The 22,500-nt window shown below is 32.3% G+C and overlaps 2 protein-coding genes across 5 annotated transcripts in view; both read left to right on the top strand.

Annotated features, from left to right (window-relative positions):
* LOC149132705 (protocadherin gamma-C4-like) overlaps positions 1–19,412 on the top strand; it is a 168,128-nt gene extending 148,716 nt beyond the window's left edge. For 2 of the 4 annotated variants that reach the window (XM_089362719.1, XM_052973049.2), the window contains exons 3-4: positions 1,139–1,301; positions 15,960–19,412. In XM_089362719.1, the coding sequence (XP_089218845.1) occupies positions 1,139–1,301; positions 15,960–15,988 (192 nt within the window). In that variant the 3' untranslated portion in view covers positions 15,989–19,412. Of the gene's footprint in view, positions 1–1,138; positions 1,302–15,955 lie in introns of all 4 variants that reach the window. The other 2 variants (XM_089362718.1, XM_052973048.2) reach the window with 1 other exon arrangement.
* Positions 16,549–22,500, top strand: part of LOC106872380 (protocadherin beta-15) — a 348,275-nt gene continuing 342,323 nt past the window's right edge. Inside the window, exon 1 of the mRNA XM_089362710.1 lies at positions 16,549–16,671. The gene's annotated coding sequence lies outside the window, so the exon portion shown is untranslated. The remainder of the gene's footprint in view (positions 16,672–22,500) is intronic.

Below are 22,500 nucleotides of genomic sequence, written 5' to 3'. Positions count from 1 at the left end.
AAAACTGCATATCATACTTAATTATATAGATAGATATGCAACGTGACAAACCCCAAAATAAATAACATAGTTTAACATCAATCAATATATTTATATAAATATATTTACACTGGCTGATTACCAAAAATGATTGTGCTGGATTTTTAAGGAATATGTTGAGAGAGTTAGGAAGTGGTTATAATGATTAAAAGGTTAAACTGATGGTGTTTATTTACTTCTTTGTTATGTTGTGTAGTTTTACATCTAATGCAGTATATAGTTGTATATCTATAGTAAATAAGGTGCAACAATTTTTATCATACAAAACTTGTAATCCTTTACAAAACATTTTAATGTTTACATTCTTTCACAATTCTGGTCAATGATCTCAACATTTGTTCATAAAAAAACACACACGCACAACAATTTCATTCCACTCTACAGTGATGATCTTTAAGGTGACTATGATGAAATTTTAAGTTGAGGATGACAAAACTAATATGCATAACGATTTAATTGAGACAAAGATAATGAAACTGATGCTGACGACAATGAATCTGAAGGAAAACTCTGTAAAACTTCAAGTAACCTCAACCAAATGATGTTATCTTGGAAACTGTGAGATCATTAATTTAAATACTCTTTTACACTTTACTTGATTTTTTTAAAATATTAATTTTGAAACTGTTCTTTTACACTCTGAGTACAATTCCCTCCACAGTAGAATTTGCCCTTTATCCTTCTAGGGTCAATAATATAAATACTGGCTAAGATCTGGAGTCAACGAACTCAACTGTTCCACACCTTATCAAAAGTTATTATGGCTGTGTAAAATGTTAGAAATCAATAACTTGTTAGGAATCAGTAAGAAATCAATAATTTTGAAACTTTGTGAAAAAGAAATATAAAGCAAAGAATCAAAGAACTAGTCGACTTTCAAAGACTCAGAACATTTTTATGTGGCGCTTTTTCAAGAATTAATAGTTTTAATAGATTATTTGACATGAAATGATTGGTTGGTAGTTATTTTAATAATTAAATGTCTCAAGTCAAGACTTAATGATATCTTATGAAAATACATTATAAGTATTGGTAAAGAAAATTACTTACCAATGATTTTTGTCACTTTTTTCTTCTCTTTTTTCCCCCTTAATTATAGAAGTGTTCTCAGCAGGAAGTTCAGACATATGTTGGCTGGACTGAAGAGCAAGCTGCTTCAGCACAGGCACTTTACCGATACAGTGATATGAGACCAGAATCATATGTAGACAGTGGACAAGGAATATGTGAAGGGAACATGGATGATATGGGACAATTTACAGGTACGTTTCTCTATGCTCATATTTAAATAATTAAAAGCATTTTTTTGTAAAATTATGAAGAAACAGTACAATATTGGTTTAAATATCTTGCAGTATTTTATTATCTCTACTTGGGTACACATTCTACTAAAGAAAGACTACTCTTTGTACTCCAACAGGGTAGATGAAATTAGTATCAGTTATATCCTGTGATCATTTCAGTTTACCGTAATCCTTTCCTATAAATTCATGGTCATGTCATTTGGACTTGTAATGTGCCTTTGCCAATGTGGCTTTATTATTATTATTGTTATTATCATTATTATTATTATTATTAAAGATGTTGCACAGTATCCAATATCGTGATGTTGTTGATTGAAGATATTGTGTCTACCGGGGGTTTGTACTGTCTGTCAAGTCACAACAAGGACCTCAGACAGACAGTACTTCATGCATATTATTATTATTATTGTTATTTAAGGTAGTGAGCTGGTAGAAACATTAGCACACTGGACAAAATGCTTAGCAGCATTTCACCCATCCTTATGTTCTGAGTTCATATTCCGCTGCGGTTGACTTTGCCTTTCATCCTTTCAGGGTCAATGAAACAAGTACCAGTTATGTACTGGAGTCGATGTAATTGACTAGCACATTTCCTCTCTCTCCCTTTCACAGTATTTCTCTCAACAACAGCCACAACAGAAACAGCAACAACCTGTCATTATAATGAAAGTCTTTTTTTAAAGTCTGTGTTGCATTCTCTATATGTTGAGAAATATACAGACATACACATGCACATACACACAGACATACACATGCACATACACACACACACACGCACAACCAAAACAATAACTATGTTTCATATGTATACAAATAGTTTTTTTTTTAAGTTTGTGTTGCGTAATGTTGACAGACTTCATCATCATCATCATCATCATCGTTTAACGTCCGCTTTCCATGCTAGCATGGGTTGGACGATTTGACTGAGGACTGGTGAAACCGGATGGCAACACCAGGCTATCCGGTTTCACCAAAAATTCCTTAACTTTTAATGACAACTTCTCAATTACTATGGTAATAACACTACTTACCTATCTATCTTTTACTCTCTACCCTTCTCTCTCTAACTTCATTCCTCTTTCAACTACAACTTTTTTCCTCCTCTTTTCCCCTCCTAAATATATATTGTGACAGGAGTTAACTCCTCTTTTAATTCCTCCTCTTCTTCCTTGCCTGTTACTGGCAGATGGAGATCAGCTTCTTTTGATAATATAAGATTATTATCACTTTAGTTAAAGACTGTGGTTTGGAAGAATTTTTACAGTATTTGATGAAATACTTTCCAAACTTTGTTCCAACTTTTTACATTCTGGGTTCCAATTCCACCAAAGTCAAATATACCTTTTATACTTATGTGGATAAAATGAAATAGTAGTAAGTACTGGAGTCAATAAATCTGACCTTTGAAAAAAATTCAAACCTTATTTCTATGTTAGAAATAATTATGACACTGAGTTTTCAGTATTAATAGGGTGTTGACAAAAGGCTTTGAAATACTTAGTTATTTAGAACTAAAATGTGGTTGAGATAACCTTTGCTTTTAATCCTTCCGGAACTGATTGTATAAGTACTAGTCAAGTGCTGGAGTCGATTCCATTGACTGTTCCCACTCCTTAAAAATGTGTGTCCTTGTACTAATCCTTAAAAATTTTATTATGGCTGAAGAGCAATGTAGTACTGTAATATATTTATGTATGTAATTATTTTCATGGCTTAGAGGAGAAAGAGCAGTTCACATGACCCATTCTCAGAACCTATAAAACTAGTAGCAGGAAGGGAGGAAATTATCTTGATACTACTCCGGTTATAAAATCGTTGTGTGTAATAGTGTCTCAATTGATCAACTGACATTCATTCATAACAATGGAACAATTAAATTTCAAATTTTCGTATAAAAATATACTACTTCTAACAGTTCCAAGATATCTAACAAATGCCCTGAGATGATTCCTTAGTGATGTTTCTAGGGCCTCAGTGGGTTTCATGCCCTTCAACATTTGACCTCTCTTGCCCAGTTGATCCAATTAAGGTTGATCAAGTCCCAGCTTGCTTTCCAGTACCGGGAAACCACCTGTTGGGTCCAAAAAATATTTTATTTAAATATTTTCTTTGTTCCATTTCTTTAACTTTTAGTCAGGTGAGAAAGGCAGTGACCATGGCTCTTTACAATTTCTCTAAGGTTGGAGAGAAATAGTGAGAAAGATTTGAGACCAGCAACCTGCTTGCGGCAGAGTGAATTCTGCTAAAGGCACCTAAGGTGCCAGTGATGTTAAACTAAGCAATGCATCTAGACTGCCACCCAAATAGGCCATGTGGGAGAGCTGAACCCAGAATGCAAAGATTAGGAACAAATACTGCAAGGTGTCTATTTCAAAGTTCTCACAATTCTGCTAATCCACTGCCCTGGGTTGGTACATTTTTTTGATGCTGTAAGGACAAAAGACAAATGTGAGGTAGCAGAATTTGAACTCATGGCACATGGTCATAACAAATGCCTCAAAGAATTTTCTCTAAATGATCTCACAATGCTGCCAACTAGCCGTCTACATGAGCTTCTGCTGTTATTAAATAGAGCAGGCACAATGTTTAAAACTTGCAGTTTAATGAAGTTTTTATTGAGCTTAAGCTGCAAAGATGATTATTTGGCTTTTCTATGGATTATTGAAGTAAAACTAAGATAGATTGCTTTTAAAAATTACATTAATCCATTTTAAATATTCAGATCTTAACGAAATACTGACGCATTTCTAACTAGCTTTTCTTTTCTTTTTCTTTATTGTTTCTCTGCCAAAAGAAGTCTCTTGATGATAAATTCAGAATTTGAGATAGATGCAGTATTATCTTGGAATTAAATTCATAAAAGAAATATTGAATCTAACCTTGAATAGAAACATGTTAAAGTTAGAAAGAACCATCATCTCTTTCCCTCCTGATAACTATGGCATTAACTTCATCAATTATTTTAAGTGGTTAAAGTGAAATCTAAATACAGATTTAATCCTGTGTTTAGCAGCCATCAGAGAAACATAAGCAACTTACTTCAAATTTAGTTGCTGTTTACTATTTATCTATTACTGTCAAAATTTTATCATATTTTTTTTCTTACTAAGAAACATTTTTATCACAATTGTTTTCTCTAAACATATATATATATATATATATATATATATATATATATATATATATATTTATATATATATATATATATATATATATATATATATATATACACACACACACATACATACATATATAGATATGTGTGGTGTGTGTATGAATTTTATATTGTAGACATATGTTAAAGGTTAAACCATAAACAAGATATGTATAGAATTTATTGCTGTTGTTATCATAGCTCTTTTTTTTGTTTTTTCTTCTTTTTTTTTATCTTAGTTTGGTTTTTCTTACATTAAATATTATAGAAGACACTTCTCAGTTATGTTTAGGTTTGAAAATATCAAACTCTGCATATTAATATGTAGGTGGAAGATGGTGGGGAATTCATTAGATATTGAAAATTTCAAAGTAAGCTATGTTTATGAGGAATTTTCTTAGTTTAATGTAAATCATTGTCAACAGATAGGCTTCGTTTTACTGTTTATTTTTTTCTCTCATGTCAGCCAAGTGCCTCTCAATATTCTCCTGACTATTTACTTTGTTACAGTTCAGTGGATGCAGACAAAATAATTTGATATTAAAATAGATGATAGCTGGCTGTTATTTTGGGATAAGGCTGCTCATCAGTAAGAAAATAATATTTCTTTTGAAAGTCATGAATTGAATCTGATGTCTGCTTAAGAAACATTACAAATTTAATTGTTTATAATGAAACTTCAAATGTGGCTCTGTGGTAAAGAAGTCTACTTGGCTGTCATGTGCTTTCAGTCTGATCTGATCCTAAGTACTCCATGGAGCATGGGGCCAATGATATGTACTATAGTCTTAGCTTGACTAATCACTTGGGAATGGAATTTAGGTAGAGAGGAAACTGTTCAGATATGTCCTGTGTATGTGTGTGTAATGTGTGTATTTGTGTGAGTATATGTGTGGTGTATGTATGTATATATACACATATGTATGATTGTGTGTGTGAGGGTGAGTATATTTATGCATGCATGTATCTGTGTTTGTATGCATATATGTATATATGCATTTATGTATGTTTGTATTTGCCTGTGTGTGTATATGTCTTTGTTTATGTTTATACTGGTTTCAAAACTCAGTGTTATTGTTACTTTAGCAGGCTGATTTTTTTAACTTAAATCCTTGAAGACAAAACTTTAGCATGAGAGCAACAGAATTAGTGAAACCAATTAAAAAGTATCAACAAATTGAAGTAACATATTATGGTTTAAGATATGAAAGTGAAGGCAAATAGAAGAGTTGTTAGAATGTTGGATGCATGATTTTTAAGTTCAGTTCTCAAATTGGACAGCACTTTATGTCCTCAAGCAAGGCACTCCATTTCACAATACTCCAGTGTACTGAGCTGAAGATGAGTACCAATAGTATGAGGACCACCAGTAATATGTGGAGGTTAATTCTGCAATGGAATGGTGTTCTATTCATGCTGTAGTCCTGTATGCTAGGTATAAACACCTTGAAATTCTGGAGAAGCACCCACTTCATGAGCCTGTAGACTTGAGTCAGACAAGTATGAACCCTTTTGCTTCAAACTCACCTGAGATTAACTCTGATTCTATGATAGCGACCTCCAACTTTAAAGGTATTTGAACTAAAACCATCAAAACTTAATGCTAATTTATACTTTAGTAATCAATTGAATAATAGCAAAATCTATTTTACTAAATTCTTCATTTTGTTTTTCCAAAATTAATTGAATCAAATGCAATGTATTTCAATAGAAATATAGTGACATAAGTATTAACAAGTTATCAAAAAGATGTTTAGGTTTTCTACTAAATTAAAGTCTCTGGCTAATTGCAGAGCAATTCTAATGTTTGGTCATAATTGTCTGAATAACTAAATTGACCAAAATAATTATAAAAGCAACTTAGAAATAGTTTCAAACGTTTGCGGGGGGGGGGGGGTCATTAAAAATGCTTATAATATTCTTACAATTAGCTATTCATTTGTACAGAACCAGAGAATGACTAATAGATAATATTTTGTAACTAAATTTGCATTAAATTTGAAGAGTATAATTACACAAACAAGAAGATAATTATGAAACTTTTACCACAGTAGAAATCAAACTTTTCCCACATTTTATTGGATATAAATCAAGTGATGTTTGGTTTGCTTAAACTGCTTCCATTTAATATGATTGCATCCAGTTTATCTGTTTGATGAATTACGTCATCTTTAGATTAACTAAACTCATAAATGAAAACTTTTATATATATGTCAATATGTGCGTATATATGTGTGTGTTTGTGTGTGAATGTAGGTGGGTGTATTTTTTGATATGTATGTATGTATATGTATGTGTACATATATGTATATAAATAAGTTAAAACAGAATATACCTACCTACCTGCCTGCATACATACTTACACACATACTTACATATGCATACACACAAGCATGCACTCACATACAAACACACACATGTGTGTAAATGAAAATATATGTATAAATGTATAAATATATATATATATAAATATAAATATATAGTCATATATATATAAATATATATATATATATATAAATATATATATATATATATAAATATATATATATATAACTATATATATATATATATAAATATATATATATAAATATATATATATAAATATATATATATAAATATATATATATAAATATATATATATATATATATATATATATATATATATATATATATATAAAGAGACACATTTTTATGTGTATGCATATGTAAGTATGTTTGAATATATGTACGTATGTATGCATGTATATATGTGTGTGTGTATGTATGTATTATGTATGTATGTATGTGTGTATGTATGTATGTAGGTAGGTTGGTTGGTATATTCTCTTTTAACTTTAAAGAAAAACTCTTCTGGTAGATACAAAGTGCAGTTAGTATTTAATAGTTAAATGGATTGGTGTATGTTTACTACTTAAAACATTAAAAGCATAAGTATGTTCAGAAATGTGGTAAAAGAAAAATATTAGTTGATGATCAACATTATTTTTACTTCAGCAAGTATGGAAGACAACTTTAGACATGCTTTATTTTTTAACTGTCACTTTTGGTCTGAAATACTTTGCTCATAGCATCCTAAAGTATTAATGAATGAATTGCTTAATAAACACACACACACACATATGCACGCACGCATGCACACACACACATAGGTATATGTATATATAGAAGGTGATACCAAAAAGTTCCTGCACTAACTCTGTAGTGTGCCAGCAGATGGCAGCACACAGTTGGATGTGTTATGAGAGCTAGCAGTAACTGTCATGAGGCTGTGACCGAGTGAAATCAGTGTGTTTTCTTTGCAAGTTGTGAAATTTGTGTATGCAGTAGTTTGCAATTTTGTCATGAACAGGAACAAAGAGCCAACGTGAAATTTTGTGTTAGACTCAAGAAGTCTGCTGCATATACGTTGAGCATGCTTCCGTAGGTTTATGGCAATGATGTAATGGGTTGTATGCAATGTTTAGAGTGGCACAGGCAATTCAAAAGCAGAACACCCCTAGAAGACAATGAGCAATCTGCAAAACCTGCCACAAGTGTCATCTCTGGAAATGTGGTATTGTGCATCAAGAATTTATTCCCCAGGGCCAGGCCATCAATTGAGAGTTCAACTGTGATGTTTTGAACCGTTTGAGGGAGGGCATTCAGTGAAGGTGACCGGATCTGTGGAGCATGAAGAATTAGATTCTTCACTGAGTTCTCCTCACTCATGAGTTTCTCACCAAAAACAACATGGTATTGCTTCCACACCCACTCCATTCACCAGATTTAGCACTGGTGGACTTCCATCTCTTCTCTAAAATGAAAATGCAGCTCAATGGTCACCATTTTAACACTGTTGTCAAAATCCAGAGTCAATCACAGAAGCTCCTCAACTTGCTTACAGTAAACAAACTTCCAAAAGTGGCAGGAATGTTGGGACCAGTGTATTGCTGTACAAGGTGACTATTCTGAAGGAGATGATGTTAAAACTTAGGTAAATAAGTTATATTTTATTAAAGATAACTAATCCTGGAACCTTTTGATGTCACTTCGTATAATTTATATTTGTTGGCAAAAAGCAAAGGACTTTATGAAAATTTAGATTATTTAGAGATGCCAAATAATTAATACTTATTTATTTTTTATTTGATTTTATTTTCCATTTTTTTTTTCTGCTGAGACATATCTCATAGAAGGATTAGTAGATCAAATCTACCCAAGTACTTTTTTGACTGTCTGGTATCTATTCCATCATTTATTTTTTTGCTGAACCTCTAATTTATGAAGACATAAAAATATGCTTTGCGGTATTTCGTCTGCTGCTACATTTTAAGTTCAAATTCCACCGAAGTTGACTTTGCCTTTCATCCTTTTGGGGTCAATAAATTAGGTACCAGTTGAGTACTGGGGTTAATGTAATTGACTCATCCCTGACAAAAAAGCTGCCCCTGTGGGAAAATTTGAAACCATTATTATTATTATTATTATTATCATCATTACTTACCTTGTTGTTGCTTCATCTTATACAAGCTGCTCCAAATCTTGCCCAGAGACCTCAAGTAACAGCAACTGATCGTTTTATTGTTATTATTATTATTATTATTATTACTATTTCTGTATTGAATAAATATTATTCTATATTCACAGTAATTATTATTTATAGATGGCTACAGTTTTTAAATCAAAACTGATCTGTTAGAGAAAGAATAAATGTTTGTTGTTATCTAGTTCAGCATCTTGCAGTTGGGTGTTCAAATTCTACAAACTTGGATTTACATGTGTGCGTATGTGTTTTTGAATATGTGTGTGTGTATACTTATGTAAAGTCCAACTCTATAGAATTTAACCATATGGTTTTGTTTTGGAGGATTCTTTTAGTAAGGTTTTTAAAATGGTTTCATTAGGAAGCCTTGATTTTGTTTATACAATGCTGTTAAGAATTTTATCATTTTTTTTAATGGTATTTTGCATGTCTGATGCAATGAAAATTTAAATCTTACTTTGTCTGTGATGCATACAAAGCTTTCTGTTCATGTGTCTTTATATGAGTTTACTTCATAGAAATATTATAATACGAATGAACAAAGTAACTTCTATGCAGTGGCTCAAAATAGCAGAGATGTTTCTTTCAAACTACAGTCTACCATATTAAAAAAAGAAAAAAAAAAAATGAGGAGTATATTAGAAATTGTAGTTTTGGGTTCCTTAACAGAAAATAAAATGAGATGGTCATGTTGAAATGGCTTTGAGCATAGACTTGCAAGACCAGAGATGATCTGTGGCTAAACAATAACAACAGCAATAATAATTTATTATTTCTAACATGTTCCCTGCATCCCTCTTTAGCTGAGTGTTCCTAATCTTCCAGGCTCTTGGGTGCTGGTACTACATAAAAGGCACCCATGCTGGTGCCATGTAAATGCACCTGTGCCAGTGCTGCATAAAAGCACCCAGTACATTCTGTAAGGTGGTTGGTGTGAGGAAGGGCATCCAGCTGTAGAAACTATGTCAAAACAGATAGAAGGCCTAGGCAGCTCTCCAGCTCCTCTCAAACTGTCCAACCCATGGCAGCATGAAAAATGTACATTAAATGGCAATGATGATGACGATGACATTATATCATATACAATGAAAGCTATCAGCTAAATTTTCATTGAACATTGAAATCCCATAAATGAAATATTGACAAAATATTTGAAATATCATGTTAAATAATATTGTGTTTATCAGTGATGTTGAATACTGGCTTCTCTTTCTGAATTTCTATAGTAACTGCTTCTAAATTACTGGTAATTATGTCTAAAGTGATAGCCTTCCTTCTAACTGTTAGCTGTACTATTAAGAATAATAGGCTATCTTTAAATAATATTATCTGCATTTAGAATATTAGAAATGTTAGATATAGAGTCATTACAATGATACATTTCCATATAAAAAGCTGTTGACATTTCTCATTTAAAATTTAGTTATGCCCTTCAGAATTTCCTTTAATGAGCAATATATCATTTATTTTGTGGTATCTTGATATGTGAATTAGTCATCATTTCACTGGATTATATTACAATAAGTTTTGGGAAGAACCTACGTATGGAATTCAAAGATGTGAGTTAGATGGCCATTTAATTCTTGGCTGTAGTATTTCTATAATTGGTTTTGATAATGCCTATGCTTAATCTTACAGTACTTTAGCATAACTGCTATTCTCTTATGTATAGTAGTCTTTGAGTAGAGAACAAAATCTGGAAAATATCACCATTCTGATAACTGGGAAATTTCTTTGGGGAATAAATTGTGTAGGATAAGCTAAGAAGATTGCTATGTATTAAGGGCATTAAATTTCATTTGCAACAGAGGAATGGATAACCAGAAACAGCTTAATGACTGGAATATTGTACTTGATGTTACTAATACCGGAGTTATACCAAATAACACTTATTTGAAAGTATGATGAATAGTCAAAATAAATGAGATATAGGTTAAGAAGGAGACAGATTGAGACACAGCTAACATATCCAATACATCTAATATATCCAAGAGGAAATTAAAAACTGTGAAAACAGTATTAAACTGTAAAACATAAATACAATCAATATTTCAATTTTTCTCAATAGCTATAATGGTTACAAATATTTCCCTAATAACAGTAGAATTTATAGATATCACTATGATACTTTGGAATTTCCCAAGAAGAGAAGCTTCACACTTAATCTACTTATATAATCTTGTAATGTTTACTTAGTTTATATGCTTATTGTAATACAAACCAATAAAGCAACTTCTACATGCTGACTTGACATGTTAGAAATAGCAACCAAATTCCACTCAAACCAGAATTATACTGCAGACACTGTTCATTTAGAACTTTCCAGATATAATTTTGGATCACTTGGCCCTTTTAATTCTGCATACAACTGAATAGTTCTTTTTTATTTGTAGAAATGTAGGTGAATCTTCATAGAATCATTAAAGTGTTGGATAAAATTCCTTGGAGTATTTTTCTGGTTCCTTTCATTCTTAATTCCAGTTCTAATGTCAGCTTTACTTTTACTTTTCATTCCTTTAGGGTTCAGCAAAATAAATTCTTGAAGCTGATTTATTTGACTTGCTACCTTCTCTCTTGAGTGTCTGACCTTTTACCTGTATTAGAAAACAATTATTTGTAGGATAGTTTCTTGCATTTAAAAAGGTTTGAGGACAAAATAGAAAAAATGTTTGGAATGTAATCAGCTAAAATGGACTGAACAAAAATACATCAGTATAAAAGGGGAAGGTTAATAGATATAACATCTAAATTCTTTTAATGTTAAATGAATCAGTATAAATTCCATGATACAAATTTATGTACATTTTAATATAAAATTGGCTCAAGAAAATGGTATCAATTGTTTTGATCTCAAGTTGCATTTTTAATTAGAGCTCTGTACAATTAAAAGACTATAAAATCAACCTGTAGTAGTCATCAATGATTGACCATAAATGTGAATTTTTTCAAAGTGTGAGTAATTTCTGTATTTTTCTGAGACAAGTGGTAGGTTTAATGCAAGTGGCTTCAGGTTCAGTCTTACTGCATGATACCTTGCACAACCTTTAGTCGACCAATTATTTGTTCAGTAATGTGGTAAACAGAAACTGGAAGCATGTCATGTGTGTGTGTGTGTGTGTATGCGTGCATGTGTGTGTGTATGCGTGCATGTGTGTGTGTGTCCAACTACCACCACCACTACTTGACTACTGGTGTGGGTTTGATTACATCCTCATTACATAGAAGTTTGGTTAAAGAAGCAGACAGAATAAGTACCAGACTAAGAAAATAAATATTGAGCCTGATTTTTTCAGCTAAACTCTTCAAGGCAGTCCCCCAGATTAGCTGCAGGCCTATAATTAGAACAGGCTAAAGATGAGCAAGGTATAAGATTAACCTGTAGATGTTCCTGCTGCATATCTATCACTTCACCCTCGGCTGTTAGGGAGAACCTATAAGAAATAACAAATCTCAAAGGCTTCTTCTATCGCTGGAAAATAACATCCTTGAAACTTGTTCTTTTCAAATAAAAATTAGAAAATGTGTAATCTAACAGAAATGATGAAGTTATTTGAAGGCCTAATCCTTATACATGCCATTACTGGGTGCAACATATATATTGACCCATTATTAATCTTATCATAATAAAATGTTTTAGGTTTTGGTTAATGGAAAGTTTACAGACTGATTGTTATATTTACTGTCAATATTTTATGTGTATTTACAGTTCAAAATGGCCACCGTTTGCTTTCACTAAAGTCCTTAAATTTTTTCTCAACTGAAGTAAAGGATTTATTGTGTTTATATAATAGGTGCATATGCTGCACCTGGTACTGTTCATATTCATAGATATAATGTACTTGTAACAAGGTATGCTTAAATGTAAATCGCATTCAGCATGTCCTTCAGCTTTGGCTACCTTCACCCAATTTTTATGACAATTACAGAGTTGACTTTAACCATAAATTGTCATCCATTATAGCCTCTCAGGTCAACCAAATCCTCTGAGTGAAATTTATACAGAAAGTGTGTGGGAAGTTTGTCAGAGGGATAACAATTCCTGGTTTTGAATAGTAGATCATTTAACACCACCACCTACCAAGCTTTTGAGTGCCTCCTTTAGAGGAGTCCACTCTCTTGCAAGCATTTGGGTCAGGTCTTCTGTCAGGATTACATCTTCCTATCAGTCATGGAGGCCCTAATAAAAAAATTTAAAACAAGTCAAATGGAAATAAGAGCTACCCTACCTCCTCCAACAAAGCCATTAAAAAGATAAAGAAAAAACACTATTTCAGTATTTCTATGCACAAATTTATAAAATCCAAACTGTCTTACAAGATAAGCTAGATTTAATTATTATATTAAATCATTCTGAAATAGAAGTGAGATTCATATTTAGTACTGAAATAATAACTCAATTATTTTGACTGGTGTATTGAATTACAAATTATTATTAACTGTATTCTAAATTAGAGATGTTTCCTAAATCTAATTCAACCACAAAATCTCACATGTTCTCATTCATTTTCCTTATCTTTGTGCACTCTCTCTCTTTTATATATATATATATATATATATATATATATATATATATATATATATATATATATATTCCACAAACAATATCATTGAAAGTATACTAGTTTGAAAACGTTAATGACATTTTTGTATGGATGATTGAATTAGTGGAAGTATAAAATCTATAATGCGGGTACTTAGATAAAATAGATATAAAAATACTAAAATGAAATAATATCTATTACGCACACACACACAAGTTTCACTGGAAGTATATGATTTTAGAATATAACTTCATGTTAATGACAATATATAAGGTCTTCCTCATATTTTGTAACAAAGAATAAAATGCAGATTATTCAATTATTTTATTCAAACAGAAGCTAATTTCATGCAGTAGCTTACCCAAATTTTTTATTAACTTATCCATCATGTGCCATCACTTAGTTCTATTAACTGACTAATGACCCGTATATATTAAATTTTTAAGGACACTTAAAGGACACAGCAAAGAATCATATAATCAAATCATCCTGGACCTTAGCCCGTCTTTTATCATGTTTCTACTCACTGATAGTTCAATGGACATATGATTAGAATGCTGCCAGATGGATTTTTCAAGCCAAGCCAACCAGCAAAATACCTAGGGGTATTCTAAGAATGTGATGGGTGGATAATATCCATAGTCTCAGCTGGTTATGCTTGGGAAACCAGTTGAAAAATATAGTGATGGTTACTTCTGATAGGACCCTATGGAAGAAGTACCTAAGGATTCTACCTCTACAATGTACTCAGGAATACTGGGCAGAGAAGGACGGATAGATGGATGGATGGAATCTTGACAAAAATTTTTTTTGAAAAGTAATTAATATACAGTAAGCATTGTACTTGGTATAAATATTTTATTCCTCTGAAAAATACTGACTCCTCTAATCTTCCCTCATAGTTCATGCTTGATATTTACTTCTCCACTAGTGAACTCACAATGTACTCAGTGGGTGCCAGTTGCTACTATCCAAGTTAAGCTCCACTGGTTTAGAGGTTGACAATCTAAAGTCGAACCCACTTGGAACAGACATTTCATTGTAAAACATATTTAAAAAGATGAAATGTTTTCTTCTTGTGAATTGCAATTTCATATCAGTTTATTTTCACATGTAGTAAAAAAAGAACAGAATTACAGTAAATTAATTCATATAAAAATAATACATTGTAGATTCCTAGGTTTAGCAATAAATACAAAGATAATAATGAAAATATCCTTTTTTAAATTTAAAATATTATTTGGATTTGTGATATGAAAATTGTCCTCTTTCCAGTGATTTATTTTCTACATGAAATATAAAGAGTAAGAAGGAAATCTTTCCATAAACCAATGCTCAAGTAAAGAGATCTATGTATGACAATGCAGTGGCATAGCTAGACTGTGGGACAGCTCTTGAGTTTGCAGCCTCTCCCTCACCAAAGTCTTAGCAGACCTAAAAGTGCTATCCCCATAAAAGTATTGCCACCTACCCTTAGCTATATTTCTGTGATAACAGCTGTTTCAGAAAACATGAGAAATCTGGGTACTAGATATAAGTTGTAATGAGAACTAAAGAAAAAAAAAATCACAGCTGCTTTACTTAAACAGAAAATTTCAGACAATCTCTCCACACTTCTTGGTAGTTCTAGATTATTTCAATATTTACACACTCTTTGCTAACTGTTTCAGTCATTTCATTCTCATTCATCATGTGTAAATGTCTCAGAACATAACTGAGTCACTTATCTGCTACCACCATATATTCTCAAATTTGGAAACAAGTAAAGACACTCTTTAAATCAAGTCTAACACACTGACAATCTTTATATGTATTTCCCTCAAATATTATACAAGTCATCATAGACCAATATCTCAAAATGAGTTCCATTCTTCATTGCCCAATAGTATGGTTGTCACACAGATATTCAACTGATAGTTTTTTTATTCTCTGACAAAAACAAAACGGTTTGAAGTCTCTTCAGATGCTTTCAAAATTTTTAGATAGACTTTCTATATTTTTATGGTGTTCATGTATCTTATAATATATATATATATTACTAACCATGTATCATTTGTTATATATTATTACCCATGTATCACATTTAGATTTATTCTCAATAATTTTGTATTCCCAGTGTATCATTTTATATATTATACTGTTCATATATCATTTAGATACAGAGATTTTTCGCAGAACACTTCATTTCAGCCCCTGTGTTGATGATGCATTTTTGATTACCATCTATCAACACTAACATCCATCATAGCTTTCCTATCTCTTTTTTATTTCTCTCATTATTTCTCTTCTTTGTATAAATAATTTGGTTTCTGTTTCATCCAATTTTATTTTTTTTTTGGTTTCTGTGAAAACTAACATTCAATGCTCTTTATCTTTTTCATATCATCCCTACTAGATAGATCCCACCTGTCTATCAAAGTGTAGTTAACAACTTGAAAATGCAAACTCAAAAGAAAAAAAATGTCTGCTGCATACTTCATTATCTTAGGATCACTTCCCAGATAGAGGACACTACCATGCTTTAAATGCTGGACTAACCATCCCCAAGAAACTTCTCAGTGTGGTTAACATTCATTCAAGAAGGATTACATTACTCTTTAAAATAAAATTTTAAAAAATAAACAATTTCACTATGAACAGTTTCTTTAGAAAAATGCATCTTCCTGACACCAACATCACCAATTCTAGATTAAGAAAAAAAAAAAAAAAAAAAAAAAATCAAGAAAAAATTCATATCATTTGACTGATCGTTACTGTCTGTCACATCTCTACCATTGTCTAAACTTCCTTTTCTGTCCTGTAAAACAATTAGCTCTTCCAAACTAGCTAGCTGAACTTCTACTTAAGTAATCTGTGTTTCCCTCCAACATACCAATTCGATCTTCTCCTACAGCACCACCTTTTCAAGGAGTGTACCAAATACTGCTAAAATGCCACTCTTAAAACCACATGCACAAAATTACTCACACACACATGCAGATACATATGCAATCACAAATACAAACACAATACAATAAACTCACATAAATGCACATACATATACGTATGCACATACGTATATACACACTTGAGGGAAGGAGGAAGGAATATGTAATACCAAATAAACAACAGGTTAGTAGCATTTTCTATAAACACATAAAAGCCAAAAATAAAAAAAATATCTTCTGTGTGAATGATTATAAACTCTGATAATTGTCTTAAAACTGAACAATACTAAACAAATGATGAAAATTTAATAGCTTGAGCATTAAAAATTTTGCATAAAGTCTTTGAAGTGAAGCCCCAGTATGGCAAATGTCCAATGATAGGAGTCAGTAAAAGTATATAAAAGAAAAAATAAATGGAAGCTTTAACCTTTTCCAGCCTTGAGGATGGTCTCATAATTTCTAGACAATTAAACAAACCTTAGTTCAATAAATCTAATGCATCTTGAAACAGCTTGCATGAATTGGCTAATGAACCACTTAACAAAGCAAGTACATTACTTTACTTACTTAAGCCCATTACTCCCTACAAAGAATAAGCCATTGACGACTTTTCTTCACTGTTCTTGGTTCTGAGCTGTCCTCTCCCACATCATGTTGGTTTTAAAATGTCATTGATTCTTCTGTAATTTTGCTTTTTCTAGGTTGGGGTGTTGGCCCTATGCAAACACATTTTTACCTCTGGAAATTGACAGTACATTTTAGTCTGGTTTCTGTTCTATGACCTGTTCAGCATGGGAAGCTCTATCAAGATCTTACACTCTGCTGGCATAGCATCTCACTCTGTTTGCTCCAGTTTCTCTAAGTATGTGGAAATCTAGGCTCCATTACACCTTATTAATGGTTTAATGATTAACAGCAGGAATACTATCCAGCTGTATAAATAGTCTTATACACACACACACACACACAAACAACATTTCATTTATGTAAACTCGAATTTAAAATATCTATATTAGAATTTTCAGTAAATAACCACATGGATTAATTTCAATGGAAGTTATAAGCTTTGTGACATTAAACACTTTCTTTAATTTGTGGATATCACTTGATTTGATAAGAAGCGTTCTGTTGTCTGGTCAACTGTCTTGATAGTCATGAAATTAATGCAATATATGACTGAGTATTCCACAGGCATGTGTACCCTTAATGCAATTCTTAGGCTGAATCAAAATGAAACTGATCTCTTGAATTATAATTGCATTCCAAATAGAGAATAAGAGAGAGAACTGATTCTAGTAGAGGACTGGTACTTTATTTATTGACCCTGAAAGAATGAAAAGCTAAGTTGACTTTATCAGGATTTGAACTGAGAATGCAGGAGTCTGGAACAGATATTATAAGCCATTCTTACTGATACTGATAATTCTGCCAATTTGTTTACCTTATGTAGATTAAATTACATTTATATGTAAAGCTAACGAGAGAATACTTTTGTGGCCATTTGATATGCTAGAAATATCAGCCAAAAATCCCATTCAAATCACACTTTACTTGGCCTAACTATGGATAAAGTGTGTCCTGATGAAGAACCGTCAAGTGTTATTACCAGAAATATGACCAAGTGAATGATAAGTTTAAAATGTACAAACCTAATCTCCTCGTCTTCAACAAAATAACTATGCTAATAAAAAAGAAAATTAAAAACTAGCATATTGTGTAACTATGTCTGTAATACTGAAAGATTTCTTATCTAGCTCTACATGTGTATATAGTTCTACCAATATGCAAGCTAACGTATTATGTCAGCTCTACTAATATATCATGTGTAAAAGTCAGTTCTATTGGTATATTTTCTAAGTCTATTGTCATTTTTACTAGCATATTAGCTATATACATTAATTCTTCTGACATATAAACTCCATATGTCATTTCTACTTATACATTATCTAACTTTAGTTCTCTATATTCTTCTACAGTTATGTATTAATTCAATTTGTCAACCCTGTAGTTCTATGGATCAATTCTATTGTTACATTATCTAAATCTATATGTTAGTTCTATAGATACATTGGCTTGCTCTATATGTCAGTTCTATTGATATGTTAGCTTGCTCTGTATGTCAATTCAACTGTCATGTATTAACTATACATTGACTCTACTGCTCTGATATATTAGTTCTGTGAGTCAATTTAATTGATACATTAGTGAGCTCTTAGTGTCAAGTCTACTAACACATTATCTAGCTCTATATATCAGTTGTACGTCAGCTCTACTGTCATATAAAAACTGCTTACAGAAAATGTCATCTTATACTGGAGTTGTTTCTAATGTTTATTATCAATATCAAAGAAAAGCAACAGAATAAGGGAAGTAATAATATCAAAGAAAAACAATTAAATAAGGTAGTATACTCTTCTTTTTTAATTTTTTACTATCATTCCATTTATCACCCCCACAACCGCCACCATCACTTCTATCTTTTTCATAAACCACTCATTAAAGCATACACTTAGTATAATACAAGTCAGATAATGCTATGTATATTTGCCTCTTGAATATAGCTTGATGGCAGATTACGATGTTGTTGAAAATGTCAATTTGGCACCATGAAAATACGATTTATGCTTGAATATGAAGTGATATGTTTTTTTTATTATTTTCTTTATTAATTCTGTTTTGAAAATTGTCCCTTCATTTTATATCTTATTTTACAGAAAATATGATTTTTATATAACTATGTGTAAATATTCTTTTGAATATAATAAAAAATTTATATAATGACATTGCACTCCTGCCAATTATTTTTTAAAAATTATATGGAGTTGTCTTATATTTGAATATATAAAATGTATAACATCCTGCAAGAAGTTAAACATCTCATAACTGCTTGAGAAATTTGAAATAAAATATATTAAAATAAGCTAATTTCATGTTTCTTCTTTAAATATATATATATATATATAAAAAAAAAGGATATTTCTCAAAGAAAATACTGTTTCTTCATTCGCTTCATAACTTGGTCTTTTCTCTCTTATTTATGATAGATTCAGGTAAAGAATACGCATTCCTGATAAGATCCATTAGATCATAACAATTCATTGTCCTACAGTTTCCCGGTTTTTCTATTTGCTAAGTCTCCTCTGTCATTTTCCTAAGTTTTATAATGTACATCAATTTTCAGTTGATCCATTTCATGTCAGGGTTTAGAAATTTACTGCCATGCTATTCGTGCTTCTCCTTCTTTCTCTTTCCTCTTTACACAGACACTCTCTCTCTCACAGTTTAGTGTGCATATGTGTATATATATATATATATATATATATATATATATATATATATATATATATATATATATACATACATATACATACAAACACACAAACACATACATATTTATATACATAAAAATGTATGTCTTTATTCTTATATATACATATGTATACATATATGTATGTGTGTGTAAATATGTATGTATGTAACTATCTATCTATCTATCTATCATCCTTGTCATCATTATTTAACATCCACTTTCTATGCTGGAATGTGTTGGACAATTTGACTGAGAACTGGCAAGCTGGGAGGCTGCACCAGGTTCCAATCTGATTTGGCAAGGTTTCTACAGATAGATGCCCTTCCTAATGCCAACCACTCTCAGAGTGCAGGGGAGTCATCCAGGTGACACTGGCATTAGCCACACTCAAATGGTGCTTTTTACGTGACACCAGCACAGGTGCCAGTCAGGCAGCACATGCATCGGTCACTCTCTCACACACACACACACACACACACATATATATATATATATATATATATATATATATATATATATATATATATATGTCAATGTGAATACCCGTCAGAGTGTAAGTATCTTGAGAGAAAAGCTGAACATTAGAAGCATCAGTTGTGGTGTGCAAGAGAGACGATTGCGCTGGTATGGACATGTGGTGAGAATGGATGAGGATAGCTGCGTGAAAAAGTGCCACACCCTAACAGTTGAGGGAACCCGTGGAAGAGGTAGGCCCAGGAAGACCTGGGCTGAGGTGGTGAGGCAAGACCTTCGTACATTGGGCCTCACCGAGGCGATGACTACTGACCGAGACCTTTGGAAATGTGCTGTGCGTGAGAAGACCCGGCAAGCCAAGTAAGATCGTTGCCAGTGCCCCTGGACTGGCTCTTGTGTGGGTGGCACATGAGATGCACCATTTTGAGCGTGGCCGTTACCAGTACCGCCTGACTGGCTCCCGTAGGATTTTCGAGTGAGATCGTTGCCAGTGCCCCTGGACTGGCTTGTGCGGGTGGCACATAAAAGACACCATTTCGAGCGTGGCCGTTTTCGTGCGGGTGACACGTAAAAGCACCCACTACACTCTCTGAGTGGTTGGCGTTAGGAAGGGCATCCAGCTGTAGAAACTCTGCCAAATTAGATTGGAGCCTGGTGTTGCCATCCGGTTTCACCAGTCCTCAGTCAAATCGTCCAACCCATGCTAGCATGGAAAGCGGATGTTAAATGATGATGATGATATATATATATATATATATATAAATTTATATATATATGTATGTATGTATGTGAAAAAGGTATAAATAATAGGCTTTATAAATTTATTTATGTATTGTAGACTTACAGCTGTTTTTGATATGCATTTTGATAGTAGGAATGGGGAGGTAAGGGTGATAGAGAGAGAAAGATATGAGATTTATTGCTAAATATGCCTAAACTATTATTGGGTTCAAATTTTGGTACAAAGTGAGCAAGTTTTGAGGACGAGGCTAGTTGATTATATCAGCCCCAGTGCTCAACTGGTACTTAATTTATCGACCCTGAATGGATGAAAGGCAAAGTCGACCTCAGCAGAATTTGAACTCAGAACATAAAGGCAGATGAAATGCCACTAAACATTTTGCCTGGTGTGCTAATAATTCTGCCAGTTTGCTGTCTTAATGAACATAATTATTAATATGGCTACAAATTTCTACGTTAAATGTAAAAAATCAATGATGTGGCCTTTTAGTCTCTTCAGCAAGAATATAAAGATGAATAGAAATTGGCAACGAATATCAAGAGGAATGATCATCGAGGTAGCTCTATTCACTATTCAGTTGTAACTATGCTATCATGTACCAAACAAGGGAGCCTCTATAAGGTTTGTCAACTTTATAGAAATAGCAACTAAATTTTCCTTAAATCACATTATATTAATTTGAAATTTTGGTACAAGGCCCAATAAATTTGAGGGTAAGGTAAGTAGATTAGATCAACCCTAATACTTAACTGGTATTTAATTTATTGAGCCCAAAATGCTAAAAGGTAAAGTCAGCCTGCCAGGTATGCATTAAATCACATTGTATTGTCTTTAGATAAAAGGTGCATTGGACAGCGCTGTCCCTGACATACAATATCACTGCATAGTCTTGACTGGAGTGTTTTTGATCAAAAATATGCAAGGGCAGTGAGGATGTGGCTGTCCTAAGACTAAACTACAACAGCAGCAGAAATAACTGTTTTTTCAGTCAATGTGTGGAGTGAGAGAAATGTAAAGAGTGAATGTCACCAATGATTTTTAGTATGTTGTCTTTTATGTGTTTCTTTGTTGTAATTGTACACGGCATAAGTGATTTGATTGCATGTACAGAGGAGTGTGATGTAAGGGTGTTGTGTGGATATGAAAGCTTAGCAAAACGACTGGAGAGAATTAAGTTCCATTGTTAGATTTTTATAAAGGATCATTATAAGGCATGTGTGTGTGAGTGTTCATGTGTGTTTGTGTATGCACAAGTATGCGTGTGTGTGTGCGTGCGTATGTAGATGTGCACAATTGTATGTACTCATGTGGATGAGTGTTGCATGCATCTTGTGCATGTGTGTGCATCTGCATGCATGCATTACATGTTTTCAATACTAGGACAAAAAAATTCATCCAGTGGTGTAGATTTGAAAATTAATAGATGAAGCAATTAGGGTATGAGACAATTAGTGTAAAAGGCTGGAAATATATTCTAATAAAGTATT

Source organism: Octopus bimaculoides, chromosome 14 (genome assembly GCF_046866305.1).
Source record: "Octopus bimaculoides isolate indiv1 chromosome 14, ASM4686630v1, whole genome shotgun sequence".
NCBI lineage: Eukaryota > Metazoa > Mollusca > Cephalopoda > Octopoda > Octopodidae > Octopus > Octopus bimaculoides.
Note: the sequence above shows the minus strand (reverse complement) of the source record. Positions and strands in the feature narration are given on the sequence as shown.